General features: G+C 35.9%; 1 protein-coding gene across 1 annotated transcript in view; it reads left to right on the top strand.

Moving 5' to 3' along the window:
• The window catches only part of tenm2a (teneurin transmembrane protein 2a), a 135,712-nt gene extending 127,670 nt beyond the window's left edge, over window positions 1-8,042 (top strand). The window contains exons 37-41 of the mRNA XM_080773907.1: window positions 229-339; window positions 571-838; window positions 1,825-1,955; window positions 6,629-6,853; window positions 7,448-8,042. Coding sequence (XP_080630033.1) covers window positions 229-339; window positions 571-838; window positions 1,825-1,955; window positions 6,629-6,853; window positions 7,448-7,972 — 1,260 coding nt within the window. The 3' untranslated portion in view covers window positions 7,973-8,042. The remainder of the gene's footprint in view (window positions 1-228; window positions 340-570; window positions 839-1,824; window positions 1,956-6,628; window positions 6,854-7,447) is intronic.
• The last annotated feature ends 17,770 nt before the right edge of the window (window positions 8,043-25,812 follow it).

The following is a 25,812-nucleotide window of genomic DNA, read 5'->3' as shown; positions in this document are numbered from 1 at the left end:
TTATCCTTTTTTCATCCTTTTTACCAAATCATAATTTTTTCATCCTTTTTACCAAATCATCTGTTTTTCATCCTTTTTACCAAATCATCCTTTTTTACCAAATCATCCTTTTTTTCAAACTTTTTACCAAATCATCCTTTTCTTTCATCCTTTTTTACCAAATCATAATTTTTTCATTATTTTCATGATGGTATCTTTAACAGTAGTATCTGTGTGGTTGTATATCAGGGCCATCTGTTTGCCATGGAGGTGAGCAGTGGAGAGGAGTACTACATCGCCTCAGACAACACTGGCACTCCCCTCGCTGTGTTCAGCAGCAACGGACAGATGATCAAACAGGTAACGAACGGAGCCATTCTAAATCACAGAATTCAGCCATCATTTGATTTATCAAGAATCAAATGATGACTGAAATCTGGGAGTTACTGTATCTGGCGAAAACAAACCTAAATGATTTACTTTTGTTTTCAGGAAAATCAATGCAAGTAATTCAAAGTGTGTGTGTGTGTGTGTGTGTGTGTGTGTGTGTGTGTGTGTGTGTGTGCGTGTGCGTGCGTGTGCGCGCCGCAGGTTCAGTACACGGCCTACGGGGAGGTGTACCTGGACTCGAACCCGGAGTTCCAGCTGGTGGTGGGCTTCCACGGGGGTCTGTACGACCCGCTCACCAAGCTGGTCCACTTCACGCAGCGGGACTACGACGTGCTGGCCGGACGCTGGACCTCGCCCGACTACACCGTCTGGCCCAAGATGGGCAAGGACCCGGCGCCCTTCAACCTGTACATGTTCAAGAACAACAACCCCCTCAGTGACGTGCTGGACGTCAAGAACTACGTCACAGGTTAGAGATTAGATGAGATATTGTCCCACGAGTGGAAATTTGTCTTGGGAAAAAGTGCACCATACTGTACAGAGATTGTGCATTACATTCACATCGGGAGCAATTAGGGGTTCAGTGTCTTGCTCAAGGACACTTCAACAGTAACTCTGGGGGAGCCTGGGTTCGAACTGGCAACCTTACGGTTACTATCCAGCCACTCTACCCCTGAGCCACCTTCGCCCCACTAGTACATCAACGTTTTAAACACACACAGACAATACACAATAGCAGCATTGCACAATCATTGGAGAGAGTATTCACAAGGTATAGTATCACAAGATAAGAACAATAATTAACAGACGAAAGGTCAAGAAGTCCTGGCCTAGAGCACTGGGATGTGCAACTCTGACGATGGAGAGGGCCACTATATTTCCTATATTTATTGTTTTAACCCATTTAGACCTCAATCGTTCTCAAACATTTTCATGTCAAGGACCTCCAAAATTATAGGTAGGGTTAGTAATGTTGTATTATCGGGACGTCAGATTAGCGCTACGCACCCGCTCCGGAATTCTCCTTCAAATGCTACAAAGAAACTGCATGTTCTACAAAGAAACCAAACGGACCTTTACGGGCCCATTTGGTTTATTTTTACGCTCTCAAGAGTTACATTATTGTTATACGTCTGCATTACTTAATTTACATGAATTCTTCACAATTTGAGAATGTAGAATTGTTATTTTGATCAACATTTGCCTGTTATCTCTCCCATGGTAAGAATGTCAATAAAATACAGCTTGGAATTGTGGACAAAATCTTATCCAACGACAAAATGTTCTCAGAGGCTAAATCTCATCAAATGGAGGATCTGTGGGTCAGATGCAGAATATACAATAGGCCTTGATATGAAAATGGTTGAAAACCACTGTGTTAGATTACTTAGATACATGTCTTTGTTGTTTAACTTCACTTTTTCTATCTGATTTCCCTCCGATGTGCCACTGTAGATGTGAAGAGCTGGTTGGTCATGTTCGGCTTCCAACTCAGCAACATAATCCCAGGGTTCCCTCGCCACTCGCTGTACTTTGTTGAGCCTCCCTATGAGCTGCTGGCCAGCCAGCATTGTGAGAACGGGCAGGTATGTCGTCATCATCATCAGCATCATCATCATCAATCAGTGTTGATTTTGACAGCAAATTTCTATATTAGTTTTAGTCATAGTCCCTTGAATAGTTTTCATGTAGTTTTAGTCACGTTTTAGTCACCTGGAATGTTTTAGTGTTAGTCTAGTTTTTAGTCGACTAAATATCATAAGATTTTAGTTGACTAAATCTACAGTTGATTTAGTTGACTGTAATATGTTTTGGCGGGCCTTGATGCCGTCGTAATGGCTGATTTTACACTTGCTGAAAATAGCCGTTAATGCGCTGTGATGAAGCAATTTTAGTTATGTCTAGTTTGTATTTGTTGACGAAATTGTCAATATATTTAGTCTTAGCCATCATAGCTTAGTTTCTATTTAGTTTTTGTCAGTGAAAAAAGGTAGTCGACAAACATTTTCCGTTTTAGTATTAGTCGACGAAATCACCACTGATCAACCTCATCATCCTCATCATTTTCCTGCAAACTGTTGTTTGACAGTATTGATTCAATCAATCAATCAGCTCAATGTGACATGATGCAATCGTATGTGTCAGGTATAAATAGTTAAAATCAAATATACATGGCTTCATCAATTAAAACAGAATGAAAATTGAAATGAAGAATTAAAATTTGACAATAGGATTAGAAACGATTGTAGCCTTGAACGTGTCTGTACGTCATAGCGCATCCTCAATGATACGGGACGAGATAAGAATATTCAGAATTTTTCCTATTTATTTTTTTGGCATTTCGCTTTTCGCTTGCCGTATGCTAACGCTCTGTGCAATTATTAGCTTGTTATTGACTCCCATGTTAGCGCGGCGGAAAGAATGACGCGTATCTCCTAATCCAGGGCGCTCTCCGTGGTGATGAATGAATCGATATGCTGGCGCTTCATTTCTGCTCCTCATCCGTCTCACCCGCAAAATATGAACGCTTTTTGGATCATATATCGTATAAATTAAAATGATCGGGATGTTTAGGTCAATTTGTCAAGTCAACTTTTTTAGGAAAGTGTTTCCGGTTCATGGCTTTCAGAGTAAAAGCGATCAGACAACTCCGGCACCCCAGAGCTCCTATTTTGATGCACTTCCGGCACTAAAAGTGTTAATGAGGTCAACATATAGTAAAACAAACTAAAATGCATTGCATGGATGCACCTGGGACGTATCCTCAGTGATGTATCCTAATTCCTTATGGTCATCGGGTTCTCCTACACTACGTCTCACCAGGTCCATTCCTACTCTTACCTTACGTCCAGGACCTGTGTGTTTTGTTTTTGATCCATATTTCCAATGCTTTGGGGCCATAAGGGAAAACTCTACCAACCAAGTGCAATGACTACCAACATACCAGCAAAAAAGCCAGGCTGAGAGAAAGAGATCAAAGAATTATTTATTAATTGGAATCGGGTTCAGGTTCAGGTTTATTTGTCATTTGTATAGATACAGAGTATACATACAATGAAAATTATTTTGCTCAGAGCACTCTCAGTCTTACATACACAGGACATAAACAAACATCTATAGTGCAAGAAAAAGACAAAAAACAGGAAAGGAAAAGTGCAAGTGAAGTGAAGTGCAATACAGTTCGAGGTCAGCTGTTCAGCAGCCTGACTGCCTGCGGGTAAAAACTGAGACGGGTGGTACGAGATTTGATGCTCTGGTAGCGTTTTTTGGAAGGGAGTAGTTTGAACAGGGTATTTGCGGGGTGGCTGGTGTCTTCCATGATGTTATGGGCTTTTTTCATACAGCGAGTGGTGTAGATGTTATGGAGACTGGGTAATTCTGTAGTGCCGATGATTTTAGCTGCTGTTTTAATGGTCCTCTGCAACCTATTGCAATCCTGAGTGGTCGTGTTACCGTACCACACTGTGATACAGGCAGTTAAGACACTTTCAATTATACAGCGATAAAAATTCACTAGTCCTTTTGTACTTAAGCCAAATTTTTTAAGGCGCCTCAGAAAGTACAGTCGCTGCTGCGCCTTCTTGAGGATGTACTCGTTGTTGAGTGACCATGTGAATGTGTCTGTGATATGTATGCCCAGGCGTACGGTATGGGCTATAGCCCACGGTCCAAAATGATGAGAAACGAGGCTAACTTTTTTTTTCAAATTTTCAAAAAACATGGGCTATAACCCATCGTTTTTTTCATTTTTTATTTTTCTTCAAATCCTCAAAAATGATGAAAAACGGCGTGCCATAGTATGCCGTACGATATGGGCTATAGCCCACGGTCCAAAATGATGAGAAACGAGGCTAACCTTTTTTTTCAAAATTTAAAAAAACATGGGCTATAACCCATCATTTTTTTCATTTTTTCATTTTTTTCAAATCCTCAAAAATGATGAAAAACGGCGTGCCATAGTATGCCGTACGATATGGGCTATAGCCCACGGTCCAAAATGATGAGAAACGAGGCTAACTTTTTTATTCAAAATTTCAAAAAACATGGGCTATAACCCATCGTTTTTTTCATTTTTTTCAAATCCTCAAAAATGATGAAAAACGGCGTGCCATAGTATGCCATACGATATGGGCTATAGCCCACGGTCCAAAATGATGAGAAACGAGGCTAACTTTTTTTTCCAAAATTTCAAAAAACATGGGCTATAACCCATCGTTTTTTCCATTTTTCTTTTTTTTCAAATCCTCAAAAATGATGAAAAACGGCGTGCCATAGTATGCCGTACGATATGGGCTATAGCCCACGGTCCAAAATGATGAGAAACTAGGCTAACTTTTTTTTTCAAAATTTCAAAAAACATGGGCTATAACCCGTCGTTTTTTCATTTTTTTTTAAATCCTCAAAAATGATGAAAAACGGCGTGCCATAGTATGCCGTACGATATGGGCTCGATATCGATACGATGACGATATATCGTGCAGCCCTAGCTGACACCGTCGTCGGGAGACTCCAGACCTGAATCGCCAGAACATATTTTCTTAATGGACCTGGCTAGCGATGCAGGGCTGGAGCCAGGCTACAACAGGACAGAGGGACAAACGAGTGATGCTTTATTTTCCGAGGGGCACAGGCTAAAATAGAGGGCTGGCTTTAGAAGTGGACGATATATTGTCGATCCGAGATATATCGTCTATACGATATATCGATATGTCGACGATATATCTATATCGCGATACCGTTGCCTTTTTGCGATACTGATATTGTGCATGTTCATACCTCGATATCGATACGATAACGATATATTGTGCAGCCCTACCAGGAATTTAAAGTTATCAACTATGTCGACAGATGACCCTTTGATGGAAATGGGGGTGTGGATACCTTTGGGACTTCCTAAAGTCTACAATGATTTCTTTGGTCTTATTGGTGTTAAGTGAGAGGTTGTTGTTATCGCACAATAGAGTTAGATCCTCTATCTCCCTCCTATAGGCCCTCTCATCACCGTCGGTTATCAGTCCGATCACTGTGGTATCATCCGCAAATTTAATTATGATGTTATTCTCATATCTGGCGACACAATCAAATGTAAACAAGCTGTACAGCAGAGGACTGAGGCAGAAGCCTTGGGGCGCACCGGTTCTGGTGAGAATTGTGGATGAGGTTCTCCCTCCTATGCGCACACACTGGGGCCTACCCGTCAGAAAATCAAATAGCCAGTTACAGCCAGAATCATTAGAAATCATCAAAAGGATTAAATAAACACAATTAGAGCCAAATGGCTTATTTCTATTCTCCTTTATCTGGTTACAAATTTGCTTCTACAGAATCCAGTCCAGAGTGGAATCCAGGATTTATTTATTTTTGTAAATGGTGTTAAATGTAATTAGAGATGTGATATGTCCGTCATGGTCATAAGAGCATGCTGCAATGCTGTGATCCATGTAATGTCCAATATATAAACAATAAAATATACAGAATATAGAACATTATAATATAAATGGAATAATAAATTATCTATATAGGTATATATATATATATGTGTGTGTGTGTGTGTGTGTGTGTGTGTGTGTGTGTGTGTGTGTGTGTGTGTGTGTGTGTATATATATACATTTACACCACAGTCATTTTTATTTAGCTATTATGATAATAGAATAACACATGTTTTGTCAGTAAGATAGATACTACTTATAGAAGTATCTTAGATGAGATCAATAAGATAGATAGATGAGAGCTATGCTGCCATTATGCATTCTGGGACCCCAATGGAATTAAGTCTTCTAACTGTTTGCACTATCCTAATTCTATGCACCTTGGTGAATTGTATCATGTTATGTATCAATTTATCAAATAAATCACATCAAATACATTCATGCAGCAATGAATCAACCTAATGTAATTTTTATAGCACTCTTTATTTGTCTTTTCTTTTGTTTTCTTTTGCTATATTTTAATCTATTTATTTTAATAGTTTTTTCTTTGTGATTCAAAATGCAAAGAATTGTTTCTGTTTTTATTTGCATATTCAAAATAAACATGACAAACAAACAAACAAACACAAAACACTACCTGCCAGTTGTCGTTATTATTGCCATTGTACATTAATCCCTGTCCACTTTCTCTTAAAAAAATCAAGTCAAATCAAATACATCCATGCAGCAAGAAAGATGAACAACAGCAAACTGATGTACATTTTCTTTATAGCACTAGTTGTCGTTATTATCGCCATTGTACATTAATCCCTGTCCACTTTCTCTCGTAGCTTATCACAGGCGTGCAGCAAGCGGCGGAACGTCACAACCAAGCCTTCATGGCCCTCGAGGGGCGTCTCCTCGACAAGGAGCGGCGCGGGGGGCGCACGGACAAGCCCGGCCACTGGTTTGGCACCAACACACCCATCATAGGCCGCGGCGTGATGCTAGCCGTGAAGGAGGACCACCGCGTAGTGGCCGGAGTGTCATCCATGGCCAGCGACGACGGCCGCAAGGTGCACAGATTCAAGTTCTCAGTCGCCAAGACTGATTTCAGCATGTGCTTCTATGGAAGCACATCGCTCACCGGAAATTGCAGATCTATAAGCTCACAACACGTCGCAGTGTTTTGAGTTTATAGATCGGCTATTTTCAATTCTTAGTTATTTTAAGGTTAGGTTTAGTTATTTTAAATTAAGGGTAGTTGAACTGATCAAACTAGCAATAGAATCTGATTTATTTTTATTTTCTGTTATGTGGAACAGCAGCAACACAGAATGATAGTACCAAAACATCATTGACAGTTTTTATGCTCCGGAATTTTACAAACAGATGAGGCAGATTTTACTCTGAAAAGCCCCACCTTCCATTTCAACCCAAAAACGGGAGGTATAATGTTCCATCGCGCTGTCAAGTCTGATCTCTCTCCAGAAGCGTTAATATTCCAAAAGATACTTGGTTAAATCCGAAATTAGGATTAGGAATTATACCATTAAAAAAGACCTAAAGACGTCCCCACATTTCTCCTACGGGTGTAATTATAAAGGTGTCTGGGGACGTGTTAATAAACTTTCAGTCTTGACATTTTATTTTGTTTTATTCCCACGAAGGTGGCGCTGGTGCTCAACGGCGCCCTCTACCTGGACGGCACGCACTACACCCAGGACGGGAAGGACTGTCACTTCTTCGTCAAGGTGGGCTCGGCCGACAGCGACCTGCTGGCCCTGGGGCTCACCAACGGACGCAAGGCGCTAGAGAGCGGCGGCTTCAACGTGACAGTGAGCGGCCGCTCGCGGAGAGGCGCCACCGTGGAGTTCTCTGCGCCGTCGCTGGCGCTCAGCATCCGCTACGGCCTTGCGCCGGACGTGCTGGACGAGGAGAGGCTGAGGCTGCTGGAGCTGGCGCGGCAGCGGGCCCTGGCTGGTGCCTGGGCCCGGGAGCAGCAGAGGGCCCGGGACGGCAAGGAGGGCAGCCGTCTGTGGACGGAGGGCGAGAGACAGCAGCTGCTGTCGACCACGGGCCGGGTGCAAGGATACGACGGGTACTACGTCCTGCCCGTGGAGCAGTACCCCGAACTGGCCGACAGCAGCACCAACATCCAGTTCCTCAGACAGAACGAGATGGGGAGAAGGTAACAGCCCCCCTCCTCCCCCTCCCTCCCCACAGGCGTGGTGTGTGTGTACACTCTCCAATAATCTTGGTCCTTTTCCCCTACCTAGCCCCCCCCACTACTCCTCTCCTAACCCGCGGAGAATTAACCAACAAACGGGGTTACTCACGGAACGCTGCAGGGACTTTTGAAAAGAAGAACTTATCCGAAGAATATATATTATTGTTACTTTTACGCCCTACGGGCAAAGAATTTAGAGTTTAGTCAAGTGTTTTTTGCTTCCTTTCTTTTCTTTTCTTTTTTTAAACAAAATTTGAACTACTGAAAAAGCACTGACGAACTTTGAAGAACAAATATGTTGCTTAATGAATAAGAAGAATTCCCCTTTTTAAAAAAGATATTGATAATTTCACCCATATTTTCTGGGTCACACTGAGTGAGAGCGGTTACCCCGAGAGCTATACGGAACATAGTACGCGCAAGTGGAGTCAGGAGTGCGCTGTGGACCGTGGTGATGGTGACGGCTCGTCTTCACTAGAAACTGTGTAGGCAAAGGGACCAAAATGAAGGCGAGGTCACCGATCACAACTATGGGTCAAAGGAGGAAATGACAAACGGCAAACAACGCAACATCGAAACGGCTGTCCGACATACGAGTCATCTCCCTGTCTCAGGCCCCCCCAACCCACCCCACCGCATCATGCACCACAAACAGACAGCAACTGAGCACCGCCCCCAGACGACAGGCAATCCCCCAACCAACTCAACAGCAGTTAATGAACTCTAGAGGAAAAGATCAACTTGAGAAAAAGTATATATATATATATATATATATATATATATATATATATACATACACACAGTTAAAAAAAATTGCTATATTTGTGAACAGTGGTATCCTATCCTATCCTATCACAGCATTGTTTCATTTTGAAATGGGGAGAAACATCATGCTACTACATTATTTGTCAGACTTTTCACAATACTTCAGGATGTTGCGTTAGATGCCGTAGTTTTGTACTTTTCAGTCGCGGTAGAAATTGTGAGACTTTTCACCAAGGCACTTCTGTACAGAGGAGATCAAATAGTAACACCCGTCACGGAGTCCAGAAAACATACTCAGTTAGTATCAAGAGCTATTTTATTTTTATTTTATCGTTATTTATTTTATTAATTTATTATTCTTAGTACTATATGACAATCATGAAGGAGTCACCAGTTGTATTCAAAATGAACATTTGCAGACAAGTTCATTTTCTTTTGTAAAAAATATGTAAGAAATGTTCATTTTGCTTTTGTATTCATTTTAGTTGGGGCAAATAATAGTCACTCTCGAAAAGAATAATTTATGTAATGACGTGTTTTAAAAGCGGTTTATACTTTAAATAAAGTCTTTAAAACTGTGAAACCTGTTTTTTCGAACTATATCTTGATGTACAGTGTATAGACCAAACCTTTATGCAGCACAGTAGACTATTGTTGAGATTATCGAGTTTTATATTTCTAAGATGAAGTGGCTTGTAATGTGCAAATTCTTTAGCTGGTCTTATTACTCTAGAGTTTTGTGACACTCTATGCTATTCCATATCTACAATATCAAATCCCCAGTTTGTTGTTTTTGGATTGTTTTTTTTATTTTAATTTTTATTATTTAATTTGTTTTGTCGTTTTGGACGCAAAGATATTAACTGTCCTAGATTCCAAGAGCAGTAGCAGTACTGGATCCCTCTCACTGTGAAGAGACTCGATCGTGCTGGATGTCATGTACCAAATCAGTATTAACGAAGGATCAATTCTTATACACTCGCTGAGAAACGAGACTCTTCTGAGAACCTTATCAATAAAAAAAAGTACTTGTTTACGTCATACATGATCTCACGTCTGGTTTTCCTCTGCCTGCTTTTCTGTTTTCTTTGTAGTTTTCATGGTGTCGTCTCTCATTCTTTTTGCGTGGATCAGCCACTCCAAGGAACAATAATGTCTAGCTTTCCCTATGTACTGTATGTCTGTATGTATGTCCCTATGTTTAGGGTACCAACAGGTGCCAAAGTGGCGCTGTTGAGCTAGAGCGAGAGAGAGAAGAGAGGGAGGGAGAAGATTTGAAAGCAGCATTTCAAAGTAAAAAGTTCCAGCATGTGTCTCCACAGTAAGCTGAATAATAAAAAGTGTCAATGGAGTTTCTAGGTGAAAGTGATTTTTTGACGTGCCAAAATCTGCCATTGAGCCCCATTATAAAAGTCTCAAATTTGAAAGCACCTGGCTGGAGGAGGCTGGCTGGCTGGCTGCATGTATGATGACGCTAAACTGCCCGCACAACATGACCTCCATAATTACAGCACAGCAGAGATGACTCATATTATCATGGTTTTTAAAGCAGTGGTTCCCAAACTTTTGTCATGTAAAGGACCCCCAAACTTGGCACTAATTATAGCCCGCGGACCCCCCATTTGAAAATATATGCTAAGGACCCCCAATGAGAGAGGATTTCAGACCTATAAATACATTTAGATCATTTGAAACAAGCCGATCTACAAGCTCACAGTGTGTCGTGTTGATGCAACGCACTGTGAGCTTGCAGATCGGCTATTTTCAAAATTTGAAAACTTGAAATGAATTTGGAGCCTACTTTTAATCAAGTAGCCTACATTTTTAATTCCAGACTTTTACGTACTTGTGACAGAGTAAGTAAAAAAAATACTTTTTTATACCACTGGACTTCCATAATTGCAGCACAAAGATGACTCATATTTATAATATAATTTATAATGACAGATATAGTGCCGCCCATCGTCCAACTGCTCATTTATGGCAAACCAAAAACTGCACACCGTGAAATTCTTTAGTGACGGTTTGTCCTAGCCTGGGAAAACCCACGCCCCCTGCTGGACAACATTTCATTAGGTTTGTCCTCTGCTCCGTTTCTCTCCCAGGTTATTTCTATACCAATGAATTCCCACTTCCCACTGTTTTTCGTTGATGTATAACCTCCAAAGATGTGCTTCTCGATTAAGCTATAGGCCTACATGAGTAGTATTAAGTCGATCATGATTGGTTCGACGTATATGTCGCCGAAAAAACAGATTTTCATCATTTTTTTAATATAGCCTACATACTTATGTTGTTTTTCATGATTTTCAACGATAAAAAAAATAGAAAAATCATGAAAAAACCTGAAGACATAGCCTACTATTATCACTCCATTCAACCACCTCATTTACTTTACTAATAGATAGACATACCAACCAAAACCCAACCTTTATTCATTGCAGCCAGCAACACCTTCCTGGATCTCAGCCAACTCCCTCCCCAGGAGTGGGGCACCCTCCCACACTGTCAGGAAATCCCAGTGGGAACTGTAACTGACTTGACTAACATTCCGTTCACCACAGCAAATCCTCCTCCTCCTCCTCCTCCTCCGACCGACAGCAATGTGAACCGATTAATTATGTTGAACTGTCCATCAACTGTCTGTCTGTCTGTCTGTCTGTCTGTCTGTCTGTCAGTCGTGTGTGCGTGCGTGTGTGCGCGCGCATGCGTGCGGCTTCCTTCCACACAGCTGTGATCCATACACTCTGACGGACCAATGACCGACGGTCTAGACCCGGATACAGTAGGCGGGGCTTATGATTTAAAATGGAACCGCACGCGTTCCGTAGCAGTGTGTTTGGGGCGTAGCTGCAACAAGGTAAGGTTTGTTTTAGAACCGCATGGTTGTTAGCCAACATTAACTCTGTTGTTTTTTTAATATTAGTGTTGTTAGAAGGACTGTTGGTTGTTTATTGTGACTCTAAAAGGACAACAATATGAGGAATGTGTTGGTACTTTTTGAGACACAAACAAATGGTTCAACAAACAAACAGGTGGAAAGTAAATAATTACATCTACTGAAGTAATGTGGACAATGTATTGTACTTATAATATTTTATTTGGACACTACTAGTTTTTTAACTAACTAGTAGTTTTGTAGATTTGGATTATTTAAAAAAAATATCCCTTTGGCTACATTTGCTACACAATTTACCACTGGGCTAGCTACAACCACATTTTGGCCATTTGGAAGTAGCTGATCTACAATCTCACAATGCATTGTGATGCAATGCATTGTGAGATTGTAGTTCTGCTATTTTCAGATTAATTTTTCTTTCAAACATTTGATATGGGACATTTCTGCGTCATTTTTTTTAAGTGCATTTTGATGCCATACCCTTTTACTTTAGTACATAATGGTAAAACAAGTTGTAACTGTGGCTCAGACACTTCACCCCTTTTGCAACCAGATCTTATTTATCTATATTTAGCTGTTTTTCAACAACCAAAAGTGTCAAATAATGTTTTAGGAGCTGTTTCTCAACAACCAAAAGTGTAAAATAATGTTTTAGGAGCTGTTTCTCAACAACCAAAGTGTCAAATAATGGTTAGAAGCTGTTTTTCAACAACCAAAAGTGTCAAATAAGGTTTTAGGAGCTGTTTCTCAATAACCAAAAGTGTAAAATAATTTGCCAAAATAATTTGCCTCCCAAAATAATTTGCCAAAATAATTTGCCTCCCAAAATAATTTTCCAAAATAATTTGCCAAAATAATTTGCCTCCCAAAATAATTTGCCTCCCAAAATAATTTGCCAAAATAATTTGCCTGCCAAAATAATTTGCCTCCTGAAATAATTTGCCAAAATAATTTGCCTCCCAAAATAATTTTCCAAAATAATTTGCCTCCCAAAATAATTTGCCAAAATAATTTGCCTCCCAAAATAATTTGCCTGCCAAAATAATTTGCCTGCCAAAATAATTTGCCTGCCAAAATAATTTGCCTCCCAAAATAATTTGCCTCCTGAAATAATTTGCCAAAATAATTTGCCTCCCAAAATAATTTGCCAAAATAATTTGCCTCACAAAATAATTTGCCTCCCAAAATAATTTGCCAAAATAATTTGCCTCCCAAAATTATTTGCCAAAATTATTTGCCTCCCAAAATAATTTGCCAAAATAATTTGCCTCCCAAAATAATTTGCCAAAATAATTTGCCTCCCAAAATTATTTGCCAAAATTATTTGCCTCCCAAAATAATTTGCCTCCCAAAATAATTTGCCTCCCAAAATAATTTGTCTCCTGAAATAATTTGCCAAAATAATTTGCCTCCCAAAATAATTTGCCAAAATAATTTGCCAAAATAATTTGCCTCACAAAATAATTTGCCTCCCAAAATAATTTGCCAAAATAATTTGCCTCCCAAAATAATTTGCCTTGCCAAAATAATTTGCCTCCCAAAATAATTTGCCTCCCAAAATAATTTGCCAAAATAATTTGCCTCCCAAAATAATTTGCCAAAATAATTTGCCTCCCAAAATAATTTGCCTCCCAAAATAATAATAATCACCAATAATAATAACCAAAAGTGTAAAATAATGTTTGTTTCTCAACAACCAAAGTGTCAAATAATGGTTAGAAGCTGTTTTTCAACAACCAAAAGTGTCAAATAATGTTTTAGGAGCTGTTTCTCAACAACCAAAGTGTCAAATAATGGTTAGAAGCTGTTTTTTCAACAACCAAAGTGTCAAATAATGGTTAGAAGCTGTTTTTCAACAACCAAAAGTGTAAAATAATGTTTTAGGAGCTGTTTCTCAACAACCAAAAGTGTAAAATAATGTTTTAGGAGCTGTTTCTCAACAACCAAAGTGTCAAATAATGGTTAGAAGCTGTTTTTCAACAACCAAAAGTGTCAAATAATGTTTTAGGAGCTGTTTCTCAACAACCAAAAGTGTAAAATAATGTTTTAGGAGCTGTTTCTCAACAACCAAAGTGTCAAATAATGGTTAGAAGCTGTTTTTCAACAACCATAAGTGTCAAATAATGTTTTAGGAGCTGTTTCTCAATAACCAAAAGTGTAAAATAATGTTTTAGGAGCTGTTTCTCAACAACCAAAGTGTCAAATAATGGTTAGAAGCTGTTTTTCAACAACCAAAAGTGTCAAATAATGTTTTAGGAGCTGTTTCTCAATAACCAAAAGTGTAAAATAATGTTTTAGGAGCTGTTTCTCAACAACCAAAGTGTCAAATAATGGTTAGAAGCTGTTTTTCAACAACCAAAAGTGTCAAATAATGTTTTAGGAGCTGTTTCTCAATAACCAAAAGTGTAAAATAATGTTTTAGGAGCTGTTTCTCAAAAACCAAAGTGTCAAAGAATGGTTAGAAGCTGTTTTTCAACAACCAAAAGTGTCAAATAATGTTTTAGGAGCTGTTTCTCAATAACCAAAAGTGTAAAATAATTTGCCAAAATAATTTGCCTCCCAAAATAATTTGCCAAAATAATTTGCCTCCCAAAATAATTTGCCTCCCAAAATAATTTGCCAAAATAATTTGCCTCCCAAAATAATTTGCCTCCCAAAATAATTTGCCAAAATAATTTGCCTGCCAAAATAATTTGCCTCCTGAAATAATTTGCCAAAATAATTTGCCTCCCAAAATAATTTTCCAAAATAATTTGCCTCCCAAAATAATTTGCCAAAATAATTTGCCTCCCAAAATAATTTGCCAAAATAATTTGCCTCCCAAAATAATTTGCCTGCCAAAATAATTTGCCTGCCAAAATAATTTGCCTCCCAAAATAATTTGCCTCCTGAAATAATTTGCCAAAATAATTTGCCTCCCAAAATAATTTGCCAAAATAATTTGCCTCACAAAATAATTTGCCTCACAAAATAATTTGCCTCACAAAATAATTTGCCTCCCAAAATAATTTGCCAAAATAATTTGCCTCCCAAAATTATTTGCCAAAATTATTTGCCTCCCAAAATAATTTGCCAAAATAATTTGCCTCCCAAAATAATTTGCCTCCCAAAATAATTTGCCTGCCAAAATAATTTGCCTCCCAAAATTATTTGCCAAAATTATTTGCCTCCCAAAATAATTTGCCAAAATAATTTGCCTCCCAAAATAATTTGCCTCCCAAAATAATTTGCCTGCCAAAATAATTTGCCTCCCAAAATAATTTGCCTCACAAAATAATTTGCCTGCCAAAATAATTTGCCTCCTGAAATAATTTGCCAAAATAATTTGCCTCCCAAAATAATTTGCCAAAATAATTTGCCGCACAAAATAATTTGCCTCACAAAATAATTTGCCTCCCAAAATTATTTGCCAAAATTATTTGCCTCCCAAAATAATTTGCCAAAATAATTTGCCTCCCAAAATAATTTGCCAAAATAATTTGCCTCCCAAAATAATAATAATCACCAATAATAATAACCAAAAGTGTAAAATAATGTTTTAGGAGCTGTTTCTCAACAACCAAAGTGTCAAATAATGGTTAGAAGCTGTTTTTTCAACAACCAAAGTGTCAAATAATGGTTAGAAGCTGTTTTTCAACAACCAACAGTGTAAAATAATGTTTTAGGAGCTGTTTCTCAACAACCAAAAGTGTAAAATAATGTTTTAGGAGCTGTTTCTCAACAACCAAAGTGTCAAATAATGGTTAGAAGCTGTTTTTCAACAACCAAAAGTGTCAAATAATGTTTTAGGAGCTGTTTCTCAACAACCAAAAGTGTAAAATAATGTTTTAGGAGCTGTTTCTCAACAACCAAAGTGTCAAATAATGGTTAGAAGCTGTTTTTCAACAACCAAAAGTGTCAAATAATGTTTTAGGAGCTGTTTCTCAATAACCAAAAGTGTAAAATAATGTTTTAGGAGCTGTTTCTCAACAACCAAAGTGTCAAATAATGGTTAGAAGCTGTTTTTCAACAACCAAAAGTGTCAAATAATGTTTTAGGAGCTGTTTCTCAATAACCAAAAGTGTAAAATAATGTTTTAGGAGCTGTTTCTCAACAACCAAAGTGTCAAATAATGGTTAGAAGCTGTTTTTCAACAACCAAAAGTGTCAAATAATGTTTTAGGAGCTGTTTCTCAATAACCAAAAGTGTAAAATAATGTTTTAGGAGCTGTTTCTCAAAAACCAAAGTGTCAAAGAATGGTTAGAAGCTGTTTTTCAACAACCAAAAGTGTCAAATAATGTTTTAGGAGCTGTTTCTCAATAACCAAAAGTGTAAAATAATTTGCCAAAATAATTTGCCTCCCAAAATAATTTGCCAAAATAATTTGCCTCCCAAAATAATTTTCCAAAATAATTTGCCTCCCAAAATAATTTGCCAAAATAATTTGCCTCCCAAAATAATTTGCCTCCCAAAATAATTTGCCTCCCAAAATAATTTGCCTGCCAAAATAATTTGCCTCCTGAAATAATTTGCCAAAATAATTTGCCTCCCAAAATAATTTTCCAAAATAATTTGCCTCCCAAAATAATTTGCCAAAATAATTTGCCTCCCAAAATAATTTGCCTCCCAAAATAATTTGCCTCCCAAAATAATTTGCCTGCCAAAATAATTTGCCTGCCAAAATAATTTGCCTCCCAAAATAATTTGCCTCCTGAAATAATTTGCCAAAATAATTTGCCTCCCAAAATAATTTGCCAAAATAATTTGCCTCACAAAATAATTTGCCTCACAAAATAATTTGCCTCCCAAAATAATTTGCCAAAATAATTTGCCTCCCAAAATTATTTGCCAAAATAATTTGCCTCCCAAAATTATTTGCCAAAATAATTTGCCTCCCAAAATAATTTGCCTCCCAAAATAATTTGCCTCCCAAAATAATTTGCCTCCCAAAATAATTTGCCTGCCAAAATAATTTGCCTCCCAAAATTATTTGCCAAAATTATTTGCCTCCCAAAATAATTTGCCAAAATAATTTGCCTCCCAAAATAATTTGCCTCCCAAAATAATTTGCCTGCCAAAATAATTTGCCTCCCAAAATAATTTGCCTCCCAAAATAATTTGCCAAAATAATTTGCCTCACAAAATAATTTGCCTGCCAAAATAATTTGCCTCCTGAAATAATTTGCCAAAATAATTTGCCGCACAAAATAATTTGCCTCACAAAATAATTTGCCTCCCAAAATAATTTGCCAAAATTATTTGCCTCCCAAAATAATTTGCCAAAATAATTTGCCTCCCAAAATAATTTGCCTCCCAAAATAATTTGCCTCACAAAATAATTTGCCTCCCTAAATAATTTGCCAAAATAATTTGCCTCCCAAAATTATTTGCCAAAATAATTTGCCTCCCAAAATAATTTGCCTCCCAAAATAATTTGCCAAAATAATTTGCCTCCCAAAATAATTTGCCTCCCAAAATAATTTGCCTCCCAAAATAATTTGCCAAAATAATTTGCCTCCCAAAATAATTTGCCAAAATAATTTGCCTCCCAAAATATTAATAATCACCAATAATAATAACCAAAAGTGTAAAATAATGTTTTAGGAGCTGTTTCTCAACAACCAAAGTGTCAAATAATGGTTAGAAGCTGTTTTTCAACAACCAAAAGTGTCAAATAATGTTTTAGGAGCTGTTTCTCAACAACCAAAAGTGTCAAATAATGTTTTAGGAGCTGTTTCTCAACAACCAAAGTGTCAAATAATGGTTAGAAGCTGTTTTTCAACAACCAAAAGTGTCAAATAATGTTTTAGGAGCTGTTTCTCAACAACCAAAAGTGTAAAATAATGTTTTAGGAGCTGTTTCTCAACAACCAAAGTGTCAAATAATGGTTAGAAGCTGTTTTTCAACAACCAAAAGTGTCAAATAATGTTTTAGGAGCTGTTTCTCAATAACCAAAAGTGTAAAATAATGTTTTAGGAGCTGTTTCTCAACAACCAAAGTGTCAAATAATGGTTAGAAGCTGTTTTTCAACAACCAAAAGTGTCAAATAATGTTTTAGGAGCTGTTTCTCAATAACCAAAAGTGTAAAATAATGTTTTAGGAGCTGTTTCTCAACAACCAAAGTGTCAAAGAATGGTTAGAAGCTGTTTTTCAACAACCAAAAGTGTCAAATAATGTTTTAGGAGCTGTTTCTCAATAACCAAAAGTGTAAAATAATTTGCCAAAATAATTTGCCTCCCAAAATAATTTGCCAAAATAATTTGCCTCCCAAAATAATTTTCCAAAATAATTTGCCTCCCAAAATAATTTGCCTCCCAAAATAATTTGCCTCCCAAAATAATTTGCCTCCCAAAATAATTTGCCTGCCAAAATAATTTGCCTCCTGAAATAATTTGCCAAAATAATTTGCCTCCCAAAATAATTTTCCAAAATAATTTGCCTCCCAAAATAATTTGCCAAAATAATTTGCCTCCCAAAATAATTTGCCAAAATAATTTGCCTGCCAAAATAATTTGCCTGCCAAAATAATTTGCCTCCCAAAATAATTTGCCTCCTGAAATAATTTGCCTCCCAAAATAATTTGCCAAAATAATTTGCCTCACAGAATAATTTGCCTCACAAAATAATTTGCCTCACAAAATAATTTGCCTCCCAAAATAATTTGCCAAAATAATTTGCCTCCCAAAATTATTTGCCAAAATGATTTGCCTCCCAAAATAATTTGCCAAAATAATTTGCCTCCCAAAATAATTTGCCTCCCAAAATAATTTGCCTGCCAAAATAATTTGCCTCCCAAAATTATTTGCCAAAATTATTTGCCTCCCAAAATAATTTGCCAAAATAATTTGCCTCCTGTTAAAATAATAATAAAATAATGTTTTAGGAGCTGTTTCTCAACAACCAAAGTGTCAAAGAATGGTTAGAAGCTGTTTTTCAACAACCAAAAGTGTCAAATAATGTTTTAGGAGCTGTTTCTCAATAACCAAAAGTGTAAAATAATTTGCCAAAATAATTTGCCTCCCAAAATAATTTGCCAAAATAATTTGCCTCCCAAAATAATTTTCCAAAATAATTTGCCTCCCAAAATAATTTGCCTCCCAAAATAATTTGCCTCCCAAAATAATTTGCCTCCCAAAATAATTTGCCTGCCAAAATAATTTGCCTCCTGAAATAATTTGCCAAAATAATTTGCCTCCCAAAATAATTTTCCAAAATAATTTGCCTCCCAAAATAATTTGCCAAAATAATTTGCCTCCCAAAATAATTTGCCTCCCAAAATAATTTGCCAAAATAATTTGCCTGCCAAAATAATTTGCCTGCCAAAATAATTTGCCTCCCAAAATAATTTGCCTCCTGAAATAATTTGCCTCCCAAAATAATTTGCCAAAATAATTTGCCTCACAGAATAATTTGCCTCACAAAATAATTTGCCTCACAAAATAATTTGCCTCCCAAAATAATTTGCCAAAATAATTTGCCTCCCAAAATTATTTGCCAAAATGATTTGCCTCCCAAAATAATTTGCCAAAATAATTTGCCTCCCAAAATAATTTGCCTCCCAAAATAATTTGCCTGCCAAAATAATTTGCCTCCCAAAATTATTTGCCAAAATTATTTGCCTCCCAAAATAATTTGCCAAAATAATTTGCCTCCCAAAATAATTTGCCTCCCAAAATAATTTGCCTGCCAAAATAATTTGCCTCCCAAAATAATTTGCCAAAATAATTTGCCTCACAAAATAATTTGCCTCCTGAAATAATTTGCCAAAATAATTTGCCTCCCAAAATAATTTGCCAAAATAATTTGCCGCACAAAATAATTTGCCTCACAAAATAATTTGCCTCCCAAAATAATTTGCCAAAATAATTTGCCTCCCAAAATTATTTGCCAAAATTATTTGCCTCCCAAAATTATTTGCCAAAATTATTTGCCTCCCAAAATAATTTGCCTCCCAAAATAATTTGCCTCACAAAATAATTTGCCTCACAAAATAATTTGCCTCCCAAAATAATTTGCCTCCCAAAATTATTTGCCAAAATGATTTGCCTCCCAAAATAATTTGCCAAAATAATTTGCCTCCCAAAATAATTTGCCTCCCAAAATAATTTGCCTGCCAAAATAATTTGCCTCCCAAAATTATTTGCCAAAATTATTTGCCTCCCAAAATAATTTGCCAAAATAATTTGCCTCCCAAAATAATTTGCCTCCCAAAATAATTTGCCTGCCAAAATAATTTGCCTCCCAAAATAATTTGCCAAAATAATTTGCCTCACAAAATAATTTGCCTCCTGAAATAATTTGCCAAAATAATTTGCCTCCCAAAATAATTTGCCAAAATAATTTGCCGCACAAAATAATTTGCCTCACAAAATAATTTGCCTCCCAAAATAATTTGCCAAAATAATTTGCCTCCCAAAATTATTTGCCAAAATAATTTGCCTCCCAAAATAATTTGCCTCCCAAAATAATTTGCCTCACAAAATAATTTGCCTCCCAAAATAATTTGCCAAAATAATTTGCCTCCCAAAATTATTTGCCAAAATTATTTGCCTCCCAAAATTATTTGCCTCCCAAAATAATTTGCCTCCCAAAATAATTTGCCAAAATAATTTGCCTCCCAAAATAATTTGCCAAAATAATTTGCCTCCCAAAATATTAATAATCACCAATAATAATAACCAAAAGTGTAAAATAATGTTTTAGGAGCTGTTTCTCAACAACCAAAGTGTCAAATAATGGTTAGAAGCTGTTTTTCAACAACCAAAAGTGTCAAATAATGTTTTAGGAGCTGTTTCTCAACAACCAAAAGTGTCAAATAATGTTTTAGGAGCTGTTTCTCAACAACCAAAGTGTCAAATAATGGTTAGAAGCTGTTTTTCAACAACCAAAAGTGTCAAATAATGTTTTAGGAGCTGTTTCTCAACAACCAAAAGTGTAAAATAATGTTTTAGGAGCTGTTTCTCAACAACCAAAGTGTCAAATAATGGTTAGAAGCTGTTTTTCAACAACCAAAAGTGTCAAATAATGTTTTAGGAGCTGTTTCTCAATAACCAAAAGTGTAAAATAATGTTTTAGGAGCTGTTTCTCAACAACAAAAGTGTCAAATAATGTTTTAGGAGCTGTTTCTCAATAACCAAAAGTGTAAAATAATGTTTTAGGAGCTGTTTCTCAACAACCAAAGTGTCAAATAATGGTTAGAAGCTGTTTTTCAACAACCAAAAGTGTCAAATAATGTTTTAGGAGCTGTTTCTCAATAACCAAAAGTGTAAAATAATGTTTTAGGAGCTGTTTCTCAACAACCAAAGTGTCAAAGAATGGTTAGAAGCTGTTTTTCAACAACCAAAAGTGTCAAATAATGTTTTAGGAGCTGTTTCTCAATAACCAAAAGTGTAAAATAATTTGCCAAAATAATTTGCCTCCCAAAATAATTTGCCTCCCAAAATAATTTTCCAAAATAATTTGCCTCCCAAAATAATTTGCCAAAATAATTTGCCTCCCAAAATAATTTGCCTCCCAAAATAATTTGCCTCCCAAAATAATTTGCCAAAATAATTTGCCTGCCAAAATAATTTGCCTCCTGAAATAATTTGCCAAAATAATTTGCCTCCCAAAATAATTTGCCAAAATAATTTGCCTGCCAAAATAATTTGCCTGCCAAAATAATTTGCCTCCCAAAATAATTTGCCTCCTGAAATAATTTGCCTCCCAAAATAATTTGCCAAAATAATTTGCCTCACAGAATAATTTGCCTCACAAAATAATTTGCCTCACAAAATAATTTGCCTCCCAAAATAATTTGCCAAAATAATTTGCCTCCCAAAATTATTTGCCAAAATGATTTGCCTCCCAAAATAATTTGCCAAAATAATTTGCCTCCCAAAATAATTTGCCTCCCAAAATAATTTGCCTGCCAAAATAATTTGCCTCCCAAAATTATTTGCCAAAATTATTTGCCTCCCAAAATAATTTGCCAAAATAATTTGCCTCCCAAAATAATTTGCCTCCCAAAATAATTTGCCTGCCAAAATAATTTGCCTCCCAAAATAATTTGCCAAAATAATTTGCCTCACAAAATAATTTGCCTCCTGAAATAATTTGCCAAAATAATTTGCCTCCCAAAATAATTTGCCAAAATAATTTGCCGCACAAAATAATTTGCCTCACAAAATAATTTGCCTCCCAAAATAATTTGCCAAAATAATTTGCCTCCCAAAATTATTTGCCAAAATTATTTGCCTCCCAAAATTATTTGCCAAAATTATTTGCCTCCCAAAATAATTTGCCTCCCAAAATAATTTGCCTCACAAAATAATTTGCCTCACAAAATAATTTGCCTCCCAAAATAATTTGCCTCCCAAAATTATTTGCCAAAATGATTTGCCTCCCAAAATAATTTGCCAAAATAATTTGCCTCCCAAAATAATTTGCCTCCCAAAATAATTTGCCTGCCAAAATAATTTGCCTCCCAAAATTATTTGCCAAAATTATTTGCCTCCCAAAATAATTTGCCAAAATAATTTGCCTCCCAAAATAATTTGCCTCCCAAAATAATTTGCCTGCCAAAATAATTTGCCTCCCAAAATAATTTGCCAAAATAATTTGCCTCACAAAATAATTTGCCTCCTGAAATAATTTGCCAAAATAATTTGCCTCCCAAAATAATTTGCCAAAATAATTTGCCGCACAAAATAATTTGCCTCACAAAATAATTTGCCTCCCAAAATAATTTGCCAAAATAATTTGCCTCCCAAAATTATTTGCCAAAATAATTTGCCTCCCAAAATAATTTGCCTCCCAAAATAATTTGCCTCACAAAATAATTTGCCTCCCAAAATAATTTGCCAAAATAATTTGCCTCCCAAAATTATTTGCCAAAATTATTTGCCTCCCAAAATTATTTGCCTCCCAAAATAATTTGCCTCCCAAAATAATTTGCCAAAATAATTTGCCTCCCAAAATAATTTGCCAAAATAATTTGCCTCCCAAAATATTAATAATCACCAATAATAATAACCAAAAGTGTAAAATAATGTTTTAGGAGCTGTTTCTCAACAACCAAAGTGTCAAATAATGGTTAGAAGCTGTTTTTCAACAACCAAAAGTGTCAAATAATGTTTTAGGAGCTGTTTCTCAACAACCAAAAGTGTCAAATAATGTTTTAGGAGCTGTTTCTCAACAACCAAAGTGTCAAATAATGGTTAGAAGCTGTTTTTCAACAACCAAAAGTGTCAAATAATGTTTTAGGAGCTGTTTCTCAACAACCAAAAGTGTAAAATAATGTTTTAGGAGCTGTTTCTCAACAACCAAAGTGTCAAATAATGGTTAGAAGCTGTTTTTCAACAACCAAAAGTGTCAAATAATGTTTTAGGAGCTGTTTCTCAATAACCAAAAGTGTAAAATAATGTTTTAGGAGCTGTTTCTCAACAACAAAAGTGTCAAATAATGTTTTAGGAGCTGTTTCTCAATAACCAAAAGTGTAAAATAATGTTTTAGGAGCTGTTTCTCAACAACCAAAGTGTCAAATAATGGTTAGAAGCTGTTTTTCAACAACCAAAAGTGTCAAATAATGTTTTAGGAGCTGTTTCTCAATAACCAAAAGTGTAAAATAATGTTTTAGGAGCTGTTTCTCAACAACCAAAGTGTCAAAGAATGGTTAGAAGCTGTTTTTCAACAACCAAAAGTGTCAAATAATGTTTTAGGAGCTGTTTCTCAATAACCAAAAGTGTAAAATAATTTGCCAAAATAATTTGCCTCCCAAAATAATTTGCCTCCCAAAATAATTTTCCAAAATAATTTGCCTCCCAAAATAATTTGCCAAAATAATTTGCCTCCCAAAATAATTTGCCTCCCAAAATAATTTGCCTCCCAAAATAATTTGCCAAAATAATTTGCCTGCCAAAATAATTTGCCTCCTGAAATAATTTGCCAAAATAATTTGCCTCCCAAAATAATTTTCCAAAATAATTTGCCTCCCAAAATAATTTGCCAAAATAATTTGCCTCCCAAAATAATTTGCCAAAATAATTTGCCTGCCAAAATAATTTGCCTGCCAAAATAATTTGCCTCCCAAAATAATTTGCCTCCTGAAATAATTTGCCAAAATAATTTGCCTCCCAAAATAATTTGCCAAAATAATTTGCCTCCCAAAATAATTTGCCTCCCAAAATAATTTGCCAAAATAATTTGCCTCCCAAAATTATTTGCCAAAATTATTTGCCTCCCAAAATAATTTGCCAAAATAATTTGCCTCCCAAAATAATTTGCCTCCCAAAATAATTTGCCTGCCAAAATAATTTGCCTCCCAAAATAATTTGCCAAAATTATTTGCCTCCCAAAATAATTTGCCAAAATAATTTGCCTCCCAAAATAATTTGCCTCCCAAAATAATTTGCCTGCCAAAATAATTTGCCTCCCAAAATAATTTGCCTCCCAAAATAATTTGCCAAAATAATTTGCCTCACAAAATAATTTGCCTGCCAAAATAATTTGCCTCCTGAAATAATTTGCCAAAATAATTTGCCTCCTGAAATAATTTGCCAAAATAATTTGCCTCCCAAAATAATTTGCCAAAATAATTTGCCGCACAAAATAATTTGCCTCACAAAATAATTTGCCTCCCAAAATAATTTGCCAAAATAATTTGCCTCCCAAAATTATTTGCCAAAATTATTTGCCTGCCAAAATTATTTGCCTCCCAAAATAATTTGTCTCCTGAAATAATTTGCCAAAATAATTTGCCTCCCAAAATAATTTGCCAAAATAATTTGCCTCACAAAATAATTTGCCTCCCAAAATAATTTGCCAAAATAATTTGCCTCCCAAAATAATTTGCCTTGCCAAAATAATTTGCCTCCCAAAATTATTTGCCTCCCAAAATAATTTGCCAAAATAATTTGCCTCCCAAAATAATTTGCCAAAATTATTTGCCTCCCAAAATAATTTGCCAAAATAATTTGCCTCCCAAAATAATAATAATCACCAATAATAATAACCAAAAGTGTAAAATAATGTTTTTTTCTCAACAACCAAAGTGTCAAATAATGGTTAGAAGCTGTTTTTCAACAACCAAAAGTGTCAAATAATGTTTTAGGAGCTGTTTTTTCAACAACCAAAGTGTCAAATAATGGTTAGAAGCTGTTTTTCAACAACCAAAAGTGTAAAATAATGTTTTAGGAGCTGTTTCTCAACAACCAAAAGTGTAAAATAATGTTTTAGGAGGTGTTTCTCAACAACCAAAGTGTCAAATAATGGTTAGAAGCTGTTTTTCAACAACCAAAAGTGTCAAATAATGTTTTAGGAGCTGTTTCTCAACAACCAAAAGTGTAAAATAATGTTTTAGGAGCTGTTTCTCAACAACCAAAGTGTCAAATAATGGTTAGAAGCTGTTTTTCAACAACCAAAAGTGTCAAATAATGTTTTAGGAGCTGTTTCTCAATAACCAAAAGTGTAAAATAATTTGCCAAAATAATTTGCCTCCCAAAATAATTTGCCAAAATAATTTGCCTCCCAAAATAATTTTCCAAAATAATTTGCCAAAATAATTTGCCTCCCAAAATAATTTGCCTCCCAAAATAATTTGCCAAAATAATTTGCCTGCCAAAATAATTTGCCTCCTGAAATAATTTGCCAAAATAATTTGCCTCCCAAAATAATTTTCCAAAATAATTTGCCTCCCAAAATAATTTGCCAAAATAATTTGCCTCCCAAAATAATTTGCCTGCCAAAATAATTTGCCTCCCAAAATAATTTGCCTCCTGAAATAATTTGCCAAAATAATTTGCCTCCCAAAATAATTTGCCAAAATAATTTGCCTCACAAAATAATTTGCCTCCCAAAATAATTTGCCAAAATAATTTGCCTCCCAAAATATTAATAATCACCAATAATAATAACCAAAAGTGTAAAATAATGTTTTAGGAGCTGTTTCTCAACAACCAAAGTGTCAAATAATGGTTAGAAGCTGTTTTTCAACAACCAAAAGTGTCAAATAATGTTTTAGGAGCTGTTTCTCAACAACCAAAAGTGTAAAATAATGTTTTAGGAGCTGTTTCTCAACAACCAAAGTGTCAAATAATGGTTAGAAGCTGTTTTTCAACAACCAAAAGTGTCAAATAATGTTTTAGGAGCTGTTTCTCAACAACCAAAAGTGTAAAATAATGTTT

This window comes from Protomyctophum bolini, assembly GCF_963924005.1.
Source record: "Protomyctophum bolini genome assembly, chromosome: 10".
Classification (NCBI taxonomy): Eukaryota; Metazoa; Chordata; class Actinopteri; order Myctophiformes; family Myctophidae; genus Protomyctophum; species Protomyctophum bolini.
Note: the sequence above shows the minus strand (reverse complement) of the source record. Positions and strands in the feature narration are given on the sequence as shown.